The sequence below is a fragment of the Symphalangus syndactylus genome, chromosome 19 (assembly GCF_028878055.3).
Source record: "Symphalangus syndactylus isolate Jambi chromosome 19, NHGRI_mSymSyn1-v2.1_pri, whole genome shotgun sequence".
Taxonomy (NCBI): Eukaryota; Metazoa; Chordata; class Mammalia; order Primates; family Hylobatidae; genus Symphalangus; species Symphalangus syndactylus.
The window spans coordinates 56,179,624-56,197,881 of NC_072434.2; the positions used below are offsets into that span (position 1 = coordinate 56,179,624).

General features: G+C 42.3%; 1 protein-coding gene across 1 annotated transcript in view; it reads left to right on the forward strand.

Moving 5' to 3' along the window:
- Positions 1-18,258, forward strand: part of PLPP3 (phospholipid phosphatase 3) — an 85,502-nt gene that overhangs the window by 35,608 nt on the left and 31,636 nt on the right. Inside the window, exon 2 of the mRNA XM_055233894.2 lies at positions 6,809-6,966. Within this exon, the coding sequence (XP_055089869.1) occupies positions 6,809-6,966 (158 nt within the window). The remainder of the gene's footprint in view (positions 1-6,808; positions 6,967-18,258) is intronic.

Consider the following 18,258-nt stretch of genomic DNA (forward strand, 5'->3'; position numbering starts at 1 on the left):
CCCAAGCACTAGGACTAGATCTGCCACTGGTTTCTTCATTTCTACCCCGTACTTGCTTTTGGTTCCAACAGTCTTCTTTTTGTGGAGAAAGGGCCTGAACTTTCCAGTACTGAAGAATGAGCAATTGCCAAGGAAGACCTCTAGACCCAGAATATTGCATGTTCACACCAGCCAACAGCAAGTGTTTTTCATGGCAGCCTGTTTCAAAGGTAGAAAAATGCCTTCATAGTAAACTTAGTTTTGTCTCATCTGGATTGTGTCCAGTCTAAAAATCTGGACAAATATCATAAACCAAAGAAAGTTTGCACACTTCTAAAACCAGTAGCAATTAATTACTTTAAATAGAAGCCCTGTCACTTACAAGCAACACAAATATTTGTATTTTGAACCTCTAAGTAATAGTTGTGTTGACCATTCTGGCCTTAAGTGATTTAAAAAAATCAGTGAGTGATATTTTAACAGGGAATATGTTTATAAAGAAAGGGAGGGTCAGGTCATAGAGTAAGAAAATATAAGCCAAAAGACAGACAGATGTGGGTTCAAAACCCAGTGACCAATTTACTCACTTGGGGACCTTGTACCAGTTATAAAACTTCTGGCCGCAGTTTTCTGTTGGGTATACATGAAAATAATAACCCACAACGTTTCATAGCTATCGTGGAGATTAAATTAATTAATTCCTAAACTCTAAACTCCTTCAAGGTCCAGGGTCTTCAGTCTATATTTTGAATAGGTGGTCCAAATTGGGACCATTGCTAGCTCTGCATTTTAGGTGAACTGATGAACATTTTTGATCCTCAGTTTTTCCATTTGTAAGATGGGTAGAACAGTACCTACTCATAACTCTATACTGTAGGTAAGATGTATAAACTTTTTACTTTTTATCACAGAGTTCTTTTTTTTTCGAGACAAAGTCTGGCTCTATCACCCAGACTGGAGTGCAGTGGCGCAATCTTGGCTTACTGCAACCTCTGCCTTCTGGGCTCAAGTTATCCTCTCACCTCCTGAGTAGCTGGGACTACAGGCATGCACCACCACACTCGGCTAATTTTTGTATTTTTGGTAGAGACGGAGTTTCATCATGTTGCCAAGGCTGGTCTCAAACTTATGAGCTCAAGCAATGCAACTGCCTCAGCCTCCCAAATGGCTAGGACTACAGAAATGAGCCACCGCAGCTGGCTTTGTCACAGGGTTCTAATAGCTGCCCAATTTGAGTAATTATGCTATACCAGATGCCTACTTTTGTGCAACCAGTATTATTTTGTGGATAGATGTGTAGGCTTTCTGCAGATGTTAGTTTAATTATTATTCTCGCAGATCCTGGACTTCACGTATTTTGTAATGACTATAGATTGTTTTGAGTGGAAAATTGAACAACTCTGGGAAAGGACATGAAGGACCTGGTGTGTAGGAGACGTAAAAGTCCCCTCCTGGTGCTCTGATTTTGGTCAAAAAATGCAAAGATTCCTTCTTCACCCTTCCCTTCATTCTCTTCTTAGCCTCACCAAGGGCTTTCTAAAAAGCACTTTGTGAGAAGGAGGCTGTGTTTAATTTTGTGCAAAGGTGAACTGTGGCTGCAGGGAGCAGGGCTTTGGGGCCAGGTCACTTGGGTAACACTTCCCACATGAGTTTATCAACGGGTGGGCCACAAAAACTTAGTCTGTGTTTTTTACACTCCACCCCCAAACCACCCAATCTGCCTCAGTGTTAGTTTTTCAAAGCCAGAGAAGTTTCAAAGGCCTGAACCCAACACAGGGGCCTTTCTTCATGCTTTGATTTTATGCCCATTAAGTGTTTGTCAGTGAGTTCGTATTTCGCCTCCTCTGCAACCTACACATCCCAAGAAATCCCCAGAGGTATAGGAAGTTAATTGATCATTGATTAAAGGAAGGAGAAATGCTTGAGTCTGGGTCTCGGTCTGCACTCACTAGATTTTTTTTTTATTATTTTATTTTTGCTCATGCTTTGCAAAAATTTTGTAATGCACCTTTTATTATGAATAAATGTAAACTCCGGGCTATTGCCTTAGAGTTTGATGTAATTAGTTACCTAGCACATGTATGATACACAGTGAAAGTTCAGTGAACTTGAGCCAGTGCCGTTCCCTTGATTGTTCTGAACAGTGCCTTTTTCATCAGAGGCCATGAGGTTTGCTGAGCTTCAGTTAATTTACTAATACTTATAGGTGCTTCCTTCTCTGAAGAGTGACTCACTTAGTTTATAGAAAGCACCCAAAATCAAGAGTCAGATCATTTGAAACCTGTTCAGCTCCATAACTTACTTGCAGAGTGACTGGTAAGTCACTTTAATCTCTTTGAACCTTAGGGCGGCTTAATGTATTAGTTTTTATGACTGTTTATCCTATTAGCCTTTGGGCCACTTGAAGGTTGGAACGTGGCCGCTTTCATTTCAGTGGCCCAGTCAATGCCTAGACCATGGTAGGCAGCCAGGTTTGTCAGTCTACAATAGTTTATGTGGGGACCCTCAAGACAGTTTGGGCACATACTGTTTAGTAAATGTTACCTATTATTTATGCTTTGTGCTATTTTCACCTTTCTTTCCTACATTCCCTTCATCTCCTCTAGCTCTATAGCAAACTTTAAAATTGTATTCGTTTAATAGCCATCAGTTCTGTGACTGGCAATATCGAAATCCCTAAACTGCACTGATTTTTTTATGAATGTACTTAGCCCGTGGACTCTAGAAACCCCTCCTACTTATATAAGGGTTAACTGAATTCTCCCACCCTCTGTTGGACACCTTGAAAGACTCTAGTAGAATAGTCTTTGTGTCCTTGGTATACTCTATGCATATGTCAGTCATCACACTAGAAATAATTCAGTGTTCTCGCTTTTTTGACTATCTTACAACACTGTGAACTCCTCCTGGGCAGGTACTATGATGTATTCACTTCCAGGATTCCAGTGTCTAGCACTGGGAAATTTCTCCAAATGAAGCGATAAAGGACTATAGTAATTGGTAATGAAAATGGTGACGGTATTGGAACTAAAGTTTGTTGGAGAAGAACAGCCTCTTCTCTGTGTCCTGGCAGGGCAAGGCATAGTGTTATATCTCTTAAGGACTAGCTGCCTAGTTGGGGGGATGTTTATGCTTTTCCCCTCAACTGAAGGAAATCTGTGATTACTCTTCCTGGATCAAAATCAAGATTTGACTGGCATCACCCTCAATAATACCACAAGTTTATAGGGGAGACAAGAAAAAGCCATTGGGTTTTGTAAATGCCATCTGCATGCCTTTCAAGAAAATAAACAGAACATATTCGGCTCCAATTTCTTGTCTGTTTGTGGTCTTCATCCACATAATCAGGACCGGAAACCCTCCCCAAGCCATAGGCAAAGAAAGAGGAAAAAGGATTTGGACTGTTCTCAGTTTAAAAGTGGGCAAAGGACTGACCAGATTTTCTTCCTTTGCCTTCTCTATGAGGCTTTTTTCCCTTCTCTTTTTAACATTCATTGAGTGTCCACAGTGTGCCCCGGACTCTATGCTGACATTACTCAGTGCTATTTTGCCTTGACTTTCTTCTCAACTGATTTTGATGATATGTGTCTTCCCCTACTGGATTGTAAGCTTCTTGAGGGCAGGGTCTGGGTCATCTTTGTATTCCTTGTAACTTAATATATATAGTTAAGACTCAATAAATATTTGTTGAATGAATGCTTTAATTTTTATATAATCCCAACCATCCTAAAGTTAGATTTCATTCTTCCCATTAAACAGATGAGAAAGGGAGTTTTGGAGATGTGAAATAACTTACTTAAGTAGTAGGGAGCAGAGTCAAGATCATTAACCCAGTTCTGTGTAACTCTAAAACTCTTTTATATGTGTTTTATTGTCCATAGAAACATATGTTTTACAGGCCTATCATGTGAGCACTATTAAAAATAGAAGCTGGAGGCCTAAGAGTGGAGTACAAATGTAAGGAACTTGGGGTCTGTTCCCTTCCTGAGTTTATTAGCAACACTTTGGCTCCTAGGCACCAGAGCAACTGCAGCTCAACTTTTAAATCTCAATATGTGGAACTTTAAAAGCAGACTATTAATAATATCATACTGCTGGCTTCTCAGCTACTTTTCATAGCCAACTTGGTTGCATTTCAAAATGTTTAGGCAGTGGCATGAAGATGGTTCGGGACCATATGATTTCTCTCCCAGGCCCCTAACCCCTAAAGATCATTTCTAAGCCAGAACGTTTATCCACTGCCTTTCCCTGCCCCCTCTCCTCCATTGCAGAGACAAAGTTTTAAAACCTAATGGCTATTGCCTGTCAGGGCCCCTCTGTGTTTACTTTGAGAAGGTCAGGCACAATACTGTGGTGTGTTGCTGTTCTTTCCTTTCAAAGCACCAGTATGAATTTGATAAAGTAAATTGTTGTTCTAGCAGGAAGCAGTTAGGGGTCACAAAATAAATAGCCATAGAATTCAAATAAATCCAAAGAATAAAACCAAATAAATCCATGTGTGTATGCACAGTGATACATAAATACACTTTTTAGAAAGTGAGCATTTTTATCACTGCCGGTCTGGACCAAAGTAATTGAAAAATTGTGCAGTTCATGGTACCTTTTTTTTAGAGGTGGTCTGGGACTTCAAGCAACATGACGTGAATTTAATTCTTTTTGAAAAACATGAAAAGTGGAATTTTATCTTTTAAACAACTGTTTATCTTGGGATTTTTCAGCTAATGAAATTCCCATTTGAATGAAATCAATTTGCAAAGTTAAATTAGGGATTTAAGCATTTGGAGGTGGACTAAGAGACCCTGAATGAGCTCAGTATTCTCTCTTGAGTCTCTGTTCCCTCCGCTTGAAGATGGGTGGTAGTGCTTAAATAATACTTCAATGCAAAAATGGATATAAAGAACCCAACACATTGTGAGTGTGCATTCAATAGTGGCTGTATTATCCACTGTGTGTGTGTGTGTGTGTGTGTGTGTGTTTACAGTCCAGAAGTCTTGTATTTATTTTATTATTTTTTTTAACATCTACTATGCCATGAGTTCATAGGGAATACGTTCCAGCAGCAGGCTCCTTCCCATTGGTTCTCACAAAGTTGCGCTTCTCTCAGTAGAGCATGCTGGTGCTTCAGTTGAACTCTTGGCTTTCTTTTTCTGATCATTTTCCTTCATGTTTTTTAGGAAGCTGTCTCAGCTCTTGGAGCACTTAATGTGCTCAGTACGCACATTAATTCTCTTGGCAAGAATCTTCCCCTTAACTTTTTTGTTTACAACAATACCAACAGCATGCTGGGGAACACTGCAGACTCTTCCAGTTTAGCCATGGTAACACTTGTGGGGCATACTTTTTAGAACAGTACCCATTCCCTTAGATGTCTACAACATCACCTTTCTCATAGGTTCTCATATACATGGCCAAATAAACAACTCCATGTTTTCTAAAAGGCCTAGAGAACATCTATCGGGTGCCTCTTCTCTTTCCCTTTGTGTTCGTCATTTTGGTGAATTACTGGAAGATGGCAGTTCCAGCTGAAAGGCCGCTGTGTTTTTGGTGGTCTTCCCTAGTTCCAAGATTTGTAAAAGAGCTGGTCCTTTTACTTTGCGAAGTGTCATTGGAGCTTGGTATTGCAGTTGGGTAGTTTGGGAGGAAGAGGTATTTTGGTCTAAGAGAATAGCATGAATCCACAGTCTCTGTGTACTGGTTTCTTGGAGGCTTACTGAAGAGGAGCAGCAGAGCATGAAGCTGGAGAGATGTCCAGGTCATGGGAACTCCTAAAGTCATACTTAGAGACTTCATTTCACCCTGTGTCATGGGGAGCCATTGAAGAGGCTTTAGCAAGGCCTTGACACGCTCACGGTCCAAGCCCTTCAGGAAACAAACTGGTGGCTATCTGTAGAAGGGAATGGGGGCCATGAGCCTGATTAGGAGGCTCTTGTAGCATCCAAACAAGAGTTATCATGGGCCTTTGCTTTTTAAGTCAGGGTTTTGAGGGACTTTTCTTGGCAGATGATGGAATCCATTTGCCATGACCTTTGAGAGAATAGTATCTGAGCTGGCCACTGATAACCAGCAGCAGCTGTAAGAGCCACTTGGTGCTCCTGGGTGCCCTGGGCCCTCTATCCAGGTCTGCAGGCAGCAGGGCCAAGCTCAGCTCTGCTCACTCTTATTGGTAGTTCTTTGAACAGTGAAAGAAAAGCCTGGAAAATGGCATTCATGAAGCAGCTACTATGTGCCAGGCACTGTGCTAGAGATTGTGTGTGCATTGATCTCCTTTAGTCATCACCACAACTCATTTTACTGTGGGAAAAAACTGGGGCTCAGGGAAATGGAGTGGGAACCAGAGGAAGTGGTGGACCTGGGGTTCGCATCCAGATTTTTTTACTCCAAGACCTTCACTACTAAGGCAGCACAGCCTTAGTGAACTTGTCAAAGGGGAAATGGTTAAGAGCTAAGAAATGAATGCCCTTGGAAGCATAAATCATGAGATTTGGGGCTATATTAGTAAATGTTGTGATTTGGGCTTTAATTTTTAGCAGGGTATTGTAGAACAGTGGGAAAACCCCTGCTCTGGCTCTTTCACTGCCTACCTCCGAGCTCTTGGGGAAGAGGAGGATAATGCCTCTCTCCTCATAGGGGTGTGGAAAGGAGGAATGGGGATGTGCATAGCGAAAGCTCTCTCTAGGCAGTAGATCTCTACAAATGGAAGGAATGATTATCACTCTCAGTGATATTTGGGATGGTCTTTGCTTGAGGTTCCTCTTTGGCACTGATGTTTTCCCCTTCCTTTTTTTTTTTTTTTTTTTTCTGGTATATGCCATGGTTCCACTTGGACCAGCGGGCCTCCCCTTCCTCATCATCGAGACAAGCACCATCAAGCCTTACCACCGAGGGTTTTACTGCAATGATGAGAGCATCAAGTACCCACTGAAAACTGGTGAGACAATAAATGACGCTGTGCTCTGCGCCGTGGGGATCGTCATTGCCATCCTCGCGGTAAGTGTCCAGATTCTGCTATGGTGGATCCTGTCTGACTTCTTCCTGTATTGTCATATTATAGAATGTCTGAGCGAACAGAGACTTATACCAAGTAGAAGCCAACTTTCTCTGGCTTGTATTTAGCCAAGAAGGAAGGTAGTTAATCCTAAGAACACTAAATGTGAAGTAAGTGCTATCACCCACCCCCATTATACAGATGGGAGAGTTAAATGACGTACTCAAAGTCTACAGCTACAAAAAAATTCAGGTTCAGCCTGTGCCTGGCTGATTTCAAAGCCCCCTTTCTGTCTCGCAGACTCACAGTTCAGGAAGGCTAACCTGTCCAAATGAACTGCTCAAGGGGATAGGCAGTTAGTTTATCTTGCCTACTCTGGATCAAATGTAAGCTGCTGTTGTTACATGTACCACATTTCATGTAGTTTTCTTTTGACTTGCCCACTCTGGAGGTTGGTTGTAAACTTTGAGACCCCTTTTTGTATTTTAATAACATCGTAAACCAGGCACACAATCAACAGCTTGAATTTGGGGAGGGGGAAGGGAGGCTAGTAGAATTCTTTCCAACCTTTAAAAGAAAAACAGTCCGTTTGGCAACTGCAGTAGTTTCTTAAAGGTGGACTAAGGATCTTTGTGTTTGAAAACTGAAAAATGAAAGGTCTAGTTTTCCCGTGTGCTCCAAATTGACAGTTATGGGTTTGAGTTTCTAGGAAGAATGGCTTTCCCTGAAAAAGGTATTTGTCGTGGAAGGCAAATAATTGCACAGTATCATGTACTGAGGTTTGAACAGGTGTTTTTGAAAGTTGGAGGATCAGTTAATTGAACACTTCAAAGGAGCCCACTATACCCAAGAGTGTGGTGAGATAAGAAAAGCACAGGGACAGGAGTGTCACATGCTCATCACTCTCTGTGGCATTATTCCCAGCTTGCCTCGTGGGCTGCTCCCAGACACAGGGCAGTGGAAAGAGACACTCTTCAGAGCCTCTCGTAGCTGTGTGAATTAGGTGGATCATTGATCTCTTTAACCCTCAATTTCCTCATCTGTAAAATGAGATTGCTGTTTGGATTCCCTCAAGGGGATCGCTGTAAGAATCAAATGCGCCTGTAGTCCCAGCTACTCGAAGAGGCTGAGGCAGGAGAATGGCGTGAACCCGGGAGGCGGAGCTTGCAGTGAGCCGAGATCGTGCCACTGCACTCCAGCCTGGGCGACAGAGCAAGACTCCGTCTCAAAAAAAAAAAAAAAAAAGAATCAAATGAATGCCATAGTGCCTGGAATTGCACTTTGCAGCAGTGGGCTCACTGGAACGTTCAGAGTCTTTTAGTTCGGAATGGTTCTGGTTTTCTGACCTGGCCCCAGGATGGGCAAAGGAAAATGCTAAAGTAGCTTCTTCAGAGTTCATGTGTTTCTTCCCATCCTTCCTTCCCCAAGCAGAGCTTCAGGTCAGCAGCTCTTCACTTGCTGCTTGCCAAGGCCAATCCCTTTCTCCTTAAGGGATGTCAGCATTTCTTAGAAAAAATGTGCTATTGAGAGCTTCATTGTGGCTTGCCCCTTTCCTTGTGTTATGTTGATATTTTAATTACAATGCTTCCTGACCTCCCAGGTTTTCTTGAAGCAGTCATGTGCTGTGGCCTCGTTATACAATGAGCAACAGCATTGCTTCCCCAACCCATACAATGGCAGCAAAATGGATTAGATAGTGCTTTCCTATAGTTCCGGAGAAACATAAGCCAAGAAATTACTGCAATAATTGTTATCTCTTGTCCAGTGCTACTGCGTATGCCGTGTATGGGAGATACACGTGTGGATGCATTTCACCCTTGAAGAAACCCCAAGAGCTAGATATTCTTAGGGTTTTCAGTTTAGCACAGGGTTAAAAGCACATGCCCTGGTTCAGACCTGAACCCCTCTGCTGTGGACCATGTGGCAAATTAACCTTATGGCGCCTCCGGAAATACATCTGTTAGATGGAGATACTATGTCTACTTACTAAGGTTTTGAGAATTAAATGAGCTAATATATATAAAGTAACTCAGTGCTTGGCACATATGGTATGCCCAGTAAATGTTAACTATTTTTATTCTAAATGAGTAAACAGAGTCAAAAAATGGTGAAGTGACAGCCAGATGTTATATCTGGCAAAAATATAGTAAGGAAAGGAACCCCAGCCTTAGCTACACCCCCCACTCTTATAGTTATTTAATTAGAACCCAGTTCTCTTGATTCTCACTCCACTTTGCAATAGGACTTTCTTACCTCTTGGTCCAACTGCTGTTGCATTTCTGCTGGAGACACGTGAATTGGGGGCTTCTAATGAAGCCTACTAGCCTGTTTACCTGTCATAACTATCAAGGGTACTCACAGAAAAAGGTAAAAGCAAAGACCTCAGAGGCGGAGGGGATAATTCACTTTTGCATTCTCAGTTCTGGAAAAGCTATAGAGTTTAAATTTAACAAAAACAGCAACAATGACGGTGACACATTTCCCACTTTCCCAGCTGGCCCCATCCAGAACCTGGTTCTGATTAGAGGGCAGGAGTGACAGTCGTGGAGGGTGGAGGGGCCCAGAGCTGGAAATCGAACGATCATCCTGCTGCTTGCCATCCTGAGCCTTCTCCTGCTGAATGTCAGGTTTGTTTAAAACAGCAAGAGAGGCCTTGACTGATTTGGATGCCCCTGCTCCCATTTGGATGGTCCCCACAACAAAGGAATGGAATGGCAGTGGAGGAGACCAGTGTGGTTTAGAGATGCAAATCATCAGGCATTATGGAGAAAGCAGACACCTTTCAATGGCAGGAGATATGGAAAAACCTAGTCATGTTGTCCCCTTTTTCAGATGTATCTCAGATTCTGGAATTATAGCATAATAGGAATTCCTTCCAAATCCACAAAGCAATGGTTCCTATCCCTGCCTTGCAAAGGCTTAATGACTCTAGCAAACAGTAAAATATCATCTCCTATCTCAGTTTTGTCTTGCACTGTATTACGAAGAGTATCACGGGCAAAGATTTAAAATGGGAAGCAATGCTAAGTATTCATTTTAAATATACTTGGGCTCAGTGCTTGCCTCGCTCAGAACCTAAAAGGGGTTTATACAGATTCTTAATATCTAGGAATTGATGCATGGTTGAGTCATGGATGAATCCCCTTCTCTCCCTAGCCATAAAAATGCTACCCCACTTGAATCTGACTTCTGTAATAATATTCCTAACTAGAGAAAAAGTCAAACTTAGGCATCATCTGACTTAGGTACATGTCCCAACTTGCGTGCTTACTCATTCTGTGACTTGTCCTTCAACCTCGGGAGAGCCATTGGACCCCTTGGAGCTATACTTTGCTTTTCTATAAATTGGTCACAATGGTTCACCAATGCTATAGGCTTGTTTTGGTTGTTAAATCATGTGATATTATGTGTGTGATAAGTGAGAATCATCCTTCATATTTCTGTAGTGTTGTACAGTTTACAGTGTGGCTTTTATATGCATGCTGTTCTTTGCACCTGGTAGTAATCCTGGGAGGTTGATTCTTACAGCTAACTCAACTAGGGCTCAAGGATATTAAGTGACTCTCTCATAACTAAGTAGTGGCATGGCCAGACCAGGAGTCCTCTGATTCCTACTGCTGTCTTCTGCAGCCTACCCTCCTTCCACAATTACTTATCAAGTGCCTATGATGTGTCAGGTGTTCACTACACAGTAGTGAACCTCAGCACAACTAGCTACATATTGTCTCTTGTCATGAAACTTAGCAGCTACCCCATCTCAAGCAGGCTAATAACACCTTAATACAAACTGTCATACCCCAGGCGCAGTGGCTCACGCCTGTAATCCCAGCACTCTGGGAGGCCAAGGCAGGTGAATCACTTGAGGTCAGGAGTCCGAGACCAGCCTGGTCAACATGGTGAAAACCCGTCTCTACTAAAAGTATAAAAATTAGCTGGGCAACATCATTCTCAGTAAACTATCGCAAGGACAAAAAACCAAACACCGCATGTTCTCACTCATAGGTGGGAATTGAATAATGAGAACTCATGGACACAGGAAGGGGACCATCACACTCCGGGGACTGTTGTGGGGTGGGGGGAGGGGGGAGGGACAGCATTAGGAGATACACCTAATGCTAAATGACGAGTTAATGGGTGCAGGAAATCAACATGGCACATGGATACATATGTAACAAACCTGCACATTGTGCACATGTACCCTAAAACCCTAAAGTATAATTAAAAAAAAAAAAAAATTAGCTGGGCTTGGTGGCACGTGCCTGTAATTCCAGCTACTTGGGAGGCTGAGGCAGGAGAATCGCTTGAATCCAGGAGGTGGATGTTGCAGTGAGCCAAGATCATGCCACTGCACTCCAGCCTGGGTGACAGGACGAGACTCCATATAAAAAAAAAAAAATGCTACATAATAGGTTGCTGGAAGACAGGGGCCAAGTCTTTTCCTCTGGGCACATGGTAGGTACTTAATAAACACCAGGCAGACATTTCTCCAGGAAGCATTCCGTAGCTGTCTCCTCCCCCACCTTCCAAAGGTCACAGAGAACCCTGGGCCCACCTCTGTGGCTGTAGTCACTGTGCTGATTGTCATGTCTGTTTACTTGTATATTTCTTGGCTACCCTGTTAGCTGCACAGGGGAGAGACAGATCTGATATGATTTGGTATTGCTAGTGTGAGACATAGACCTTGCTGCTCAATATATGTTTGTGAAAAATCCCTGAAGAGGCCATAAACTGGGGGCAGAAAATCAAAAGCATTAGGTCAAAGGATATCGGAGGATTCACAGAGCAGGGGAAAATGTCCTGTTTTCTTCCTTAAAATCTCAGCTATGCTCCAGGAGGCACACAGGAACACACTCTGTACCACATGCAAATTTCTTGCTGGAGAGACAAGAAGAAGAGCTTAGTACCTGCAAGACTAAGCTCAGTATCATACTTCACTTTGCCCACATCTGGACTTCATTAGTTCCTCCCCACCCCTCCATCTCCCTTTATCTACAAGAGCCCTGCCAAGAAAACAAGGTTCCCCAACATTGCCTCCTCATTAAAGGCTAGTCGAGTTTTCAACTCTGAAAAATGTGCAGTTGTGCTGGCCCAGTGGTGCGTTAGTGGGAGACCCAGTCCCCCAGTTTACAATCCACTACATCTGCAATTACCAAGACCACCAACAGAGAGAGGCCACATTAATCCTTCAACTGTGTTGTCCCCTGATCAGATGGCTACAGAGTTCTTCTGAGACCTTCTTATCCCTGGGGGAACAGTGGGAGGGGGCATCTATTTGTGATTTAACAACACAGGCATGGAGATTGCACTAAATTTTCATCTGTTCCCTTTCTCCACCACCCGCACTCACTCTCATGTCCTGGAAGAAGTGAGAACAGCAGCAATTCTTCCTTAGTTAGGTACAGCTCTTAGGGATTCATGACTATTTGAAAAACGTATCAATACGAAGGTGATGATATGCTCCATTTGAAGTCATAATGCTTAGGAGGCTGAGAAATACTTTCTGTGAGGGGCAGTGTGTGTTGGGGATGGGGTGGAGAATCAGATAACATTTATGAGCTATTTAATGGACCAGAAACTCATGTCTTATCTTAAATCCTCTTCAACAGCTATGTGAGGTTGCTATTATTTACCACATTTGACAAATGAGGGAGGACACTGAGGCTTATAAGGGTGAAGTGACTAGTCCGAGGTTACTCTGCTTAGTGAATGGAGGAACATGAATTAAAACCTAGGTCTGTTTGGCTTTCAAGCCTAAGTGCTTTAACAGATGCTAATGAAGGCCCACTCTGGTCGGTGCTATGTAGAGTGCTCTTTATTTAGTTAGCTATAAAAGCTTTTAGTTACTGGGCTTGGAGAGTTAAATGTATGGAGGAAGATAAAACATCTAGACCACTGGGCAGATGACTGCCTAAGATTGACAGTGTGCATCAATGGTTTGTAGAGATGGTGATCACCTGCTGTGTGTAGGTAGGTGCAGGGTGATACCTCCCTTATAACAAGCAGGCTCTGTGATAGGCACCTTGGCCTATAAGCTGATGTGTAAAATACAAATCTTGCCTTTGGATCTTACAGTTTAAAGGGAATTCAAGACAAGTACAAATCTGACTATAGGATTAGACCCTCAAGGAAAGGAAATAATTAGTCTGAGAATAAGAGGAGAGTCAGGGCAGTGCATGGTGGTGGTTGCTAGGGAGGGGAGAGCTTCAAGGACGAAACATATCAAATGCTGCAGATTGTCTGAGGTCTAAATAAAGTGCTATGGGAGTTCAGAGGAAGAGCACTTAAGGCTAAGGCTTATTATGCCAAGGCTTCATCATCATCATTATTCACTGAGCACTCGTCCCATATAATTTTCACCACAACCCTGCTTTTGATACTGTCATCATCTTCATTTTTAGAGATGAGGAAACTGAGACTTAGAGAGCTCAGTTGTACAAGACTCGTAAGTCAAAGAGCCAAACTCTAACCCAGGACACTAGTTGGCACTTGAGCTCTACTTTAAGGCATAAGTGGGATTTTCATCAGAGAACCTGACCTAGGCAGAAGGAGTTGCTTCAGCAATTTTAGAGACTTCAAAACAATGAAGTGTTTTCAGGGAATGTAGAGCAGACCTGTTTGGGTGAATGAATGGAATATAAGGGAGTAGACAAGGTTACAGTAGAAAAAGAAGATTGTGGCAAGATTGTGAAGACCCTTGAATGCTGAGGAATTTTTACTCCAGCTAATTGGCTAGAGGTTGATGAGAGTATTTTAAGTGAGCTTGGTCAATTTTCTAATCAAGGTAAAGATGAGGCCTGAACCACAGTGGTGGCAATGCAAGGGAAGTAGAGAGAAAAAGATGGATGCAAGAGACCTTGCAAAAGCCGGATGGACAATGGGATAAGGGAGAGGAAGGAGTCTAAGATTGCACATCTTTGTCAGTCATATGCTTGGTGGCATCTTGAGCAGAAATAGAGGGAAGAGAAGTGAAGTTTGGGACAGGAGTGGGAATGGGTGTGACCTTAGACTTGGTTAATTTGAAATGCTAATAACATCTCCAGTTGGGAGAGTTAGCAGAAGATTGGAATTGGGCCAATTAGGGGAAAGCAGTAGGCTGAAGCTAGAGAGAGACAGAGAGATGCCCTTTTGAAGGTCATCTTCACAGAGGTAACAATTGAAGCTATTGAAGCAGCTGAAATCACAGCAGAAAGCCAAGAACACAATCCTAGGGAAGACCCACATTTATTGGGTAGAAGTCAGATGTGGAACCACTAGAAGAAGCAGACGTACATTTAGAAATAGTAACAAAAGCATGGTGGTGTGATATTAAGGAAGCCTAGGAAATTCAAGGTAAAAAAAAAAAAAAAAAAAAAGAGTAAGAGGTTGCAGTAGGCAATGCTGCAGAAGGAACAGCCAGGAGATTCTTGCATGGACTGGCAGAGTTGGGCATTCAGGAGGCCCACGACTCTTGAGTCCCTGACTTTTGGGAAAATAATGATGCTTTATGCCTCAGACTCTCTTCTTCGTGAGACTTGTGGGCACAGGGCAGCCACTGCTAATTTCAATCATAAATAGCTTCCGTAGCCCCTCTCTGGCCTCTTTGCTGTCTTTATTCTAGATATTGGAGTTCTGACTTACCCATAAAGCCCAGAAATTATACTGGTGTCTTTGGACAGATCTGTGTTTTCATTACCTTTCCCAGACGGTGAGGCACTGATCTCCTGAAAAAGGCTGAAGATGATAACCAAGTGACAGAAGAATCAGAGAATAAATTTCCAATCAACTATTTCTGGTTACTAAAGATGCTGCACTTTATTGCAGTAGATGGAGTAATCAGCACCAGAGAAAATACAGTCATACATCTGTCTCCATCCTTAGAAACAGGACCCAGATACATTATATTTTTCCTTTCCTTTGGGACTGAGAACTAAAGTGAGAAATGTGGTTCTCCCTTCACGATTCTCCATCATCAACAGTTTGTTAAATTAATCTTTTCTGGGCAAAAGAAGTTCATCAATTCATGTAACCGAGATGTAAAAGAACAACTTGACCCTCTGTGGCTAGCAGGAACTTAGAGGTGCAGGTGCCTTTCAAGACGGCAGGCCCTTACTAGGCATTCTGTGAACATCTGTCTAGCTGGAGACATACATACTACTGCCTAGTAGGACTTCTAAGGGAAAGCCAGCTCGATGCCATTGGGAACAGCACAGGAATTAGAACGAGGAAGCCCCAGCTTCAGTGATGGTCTTCTTGCTGTCTCATTTTTATCAAGAGTGATTCACTGCCCTCTCTGGCCTTCGTCATACTCAATTATATAAGTGTTGGTAATAATTTAGTAATTCATATGGTGTTGTGAGAAGCAAACAGTATAGTGGATGTGAAAGTGCTTTGAAAGCTGTAAAGTACTAAGTCAATATTATTAAAGCAGATCAGAGTATAGGAAAGTTTGTCCTTCAGACTCAGCGGTGGAAGATGAGTTCTCAGTCTCTGAAAGAGAGATTGTTAGGCTGCTGTGCAAAAATATTACCTTTCTTGGGATAATTTATAAATAGAGTGGAATGTTAAAAATAACACAAAACAGTAGAGTAGGGTTGTCCTTTCTGCTTTGAGTTTAGACTTTGCTTCTGTCTTGATCTGCTGAAAAAGACATACTAGCTAAAATGATCAAAAGCAATGTCATCCATACACACACTTTCTGGTCCTCCCCTGGAGGGGCGGTATTTCCAGACTCTTCAGTTAGGTATGGTATCATCCAAGGAGCTCTTGGAAGAGATATTCTCTACAAAGCATGTTTTTTATTTGTTTGTTTGTTTTCCTCTTCTCCAAGGGGGGAAGAAAAAAGTTAACTTTTGGAGGGCTCTCCTGCTAGGTGCCAGGCGATTGACATACCACCTTATCTAATTCCCTGGCAATCCTGCCACGTGGATATTATTAACCTTATTTTATAGATGAGGACATCTAAGCCCAGAGGTAGAGTCAGATGCCTAAGGTAATAGACAAGATTCAGACAGGTTTTTCTGGCTACAACGTTGCTGCTTCTTTCACCACCTCTTGCTCTATCTTTTCCCAAAAGTCTATCCTAATTTTTCTTCATATTTCCTCTCCATAACAGTGAAATATTTGTAAATATGTGGGCAGTTGAGCTCTTTTTCACCAGAAAAGACAGGAAGAGGAGCTGTCTTGCAGTTGGAGCCAACTTCTCTCCAAACTGCAGCGCTTCTCAGGCAAGGACTGATCCCTTTCTGTCCCCTTGTAGCTTAATTGCAATGCTTTCCCATTTTATTAGTTTCCAGATTCTGTGCCAAGTGCTTTAAAAGGCAGGTAGGGGAGAATTCTCTGCTTGCCTGGCAGCCTGCCATCACCCCCAGAATCTGTTGCTTGCTGTTTCAGAAAGGGATCAACATTGAAGGCATTTTTCTCAGCAGTGAAATTTACATATCAGAACCTTGCTGACTGAGGCAGAAATGAGGGCTCTAGGGGCAGGAGTCTGGGAGTGGGGACAGAGTCTTTGTAGGGGGAGGGGGAGGGAAGAGCTTATTTTATTACCCAGGAATAAAAACATTGTGAGTAATGAATAAAGTCCGAAAGCAGTAAATCTGGGACTCCAGAGTTAGGTGTGTAATGTGTCGGAGAACAATTTAAGCCTTCGCCTCGCCTGTAGGGGTGAGGTATTCAGGCTGCCTTTCACAGCCCAAATTTCATTAAATAGACTTTTAAGGGTTAGGATTACAAGAAGCCAAGTCCGGCTGGTTCATAATGATGATTTATGGCTGTGTTGTCAACTCCCCGACCCTTCTGTACAAGGGGATAGAGAAAATACATAATTTGTTTCTCATTCACTCTAAAATCTGTCAAGGCTGCCCCAGAAGCCATGTGGCCCTGGAGTCATGTGTCTGCTAAATGGCTTCAGCCTGGCCCTCTCCTTAAAAATCTGCAGTTGCTCTTCTACAGTGGAAATTGGTTTTAATAACAATAGAAATAATAAAATTATCCCAGTGTAGTCTGCTGTGGGTCTTTGAGCTTAAGAGTCAGAATGCCTGGGCTCTATTCTTAACTCTGTCACTTACTGGCCTCAAATCCTTCAGAAAAGTCACTGTCTCCTAGAGCCTTAGTATCTCCATCTGTAGAATGGAATATCTTCTTCACAGAGAAGATTAAATGAAACTACAGTACAAAATAAATGTAAGAGATGGCTGCTGTTAACATTGTTATTAAGAATTTGAGGTACTGCAAAATGTTGTTTTCATCTCCTTGTTTTCCCATGAGTGAAGGAAACATTTTACTTTGCAATTTACTATCTTAAGACTGTGGCACTAAAAATGGAAGTTTTAGAGATGGGACATTAGAGCTGAAAAGAATCCCTGAATTGTAATCAAACCCCGTCTCCCTAAAGTAACTGGAGCAGAAAGGTGACTCATCTGAGATTAATCAGTAAATTCATGCAAGAGATGCTAATTTGCATTGGAAACTCACATGTTCTTTCTCAGCATCAAACAGGAAATCATGCTGACTGATCCTCAGGCCACACCTGCTTAGAAACAGTTCCTTAATCTGTAGCAGTGGCTGGTTCAGGGAACCAGAGAGCAATCTGAGGTCAGGGATTTTATCTGAGGCCTTGGTTCTGCTCCCTGTTTCTGGTGTCATCTCTGAGCAAGTAACTTTCCTCTGTCATTGCTTATTACCTGTGCTTGGTTGGCAGGCTAGTGGTGGATAGTGGACGTAGCCCAGGAGAGTTGAGAATAAATGTCATTGCAGTTATGAAGTCATAAATCAGAGTCTAGCACCCTCGTTTTGCAAATGCAGAAACCAATTTATCCCAAATTCACTAAACAAGTAGGGACTTGAACCTTGACTACTTGACTCCTAGTTCAGTGCTCTTCCTCCTGCATAAAAAATCTCATATAACTTATAAATAAGGAAGAATAAAAAAGATTAAGAGATCATGATTGTGGTAATAAACATCTGGAACTTGTTTGCCTGTGAGGTTACATAGGGTAAATGTATAAACAGGTTCAAAAGGGGAATTAGATCATGAATGGTAGGAAAGAATGCTGGGCAGGGAGTCAGTGCACCTGGGTTTAATCTTTAGATGGGAGCTAATTTGGACCTAAGTTTCTTCTAAATATAATGGTCCCTTTCATTAATGACTTGCCATGCTTCCTGGCGTTTAATCTCTGCAACGTGTTATCAAAGCGTTCTTGGTAATGTTGAGGGGACACTTCCAATTTTGTAATAAGGCAACTCTGAGGACTACCGTCCTGCTCCCTTTCATTCATTTGTTTCTTCAACTGATAGTCTTTGAGCATCTATGCAGG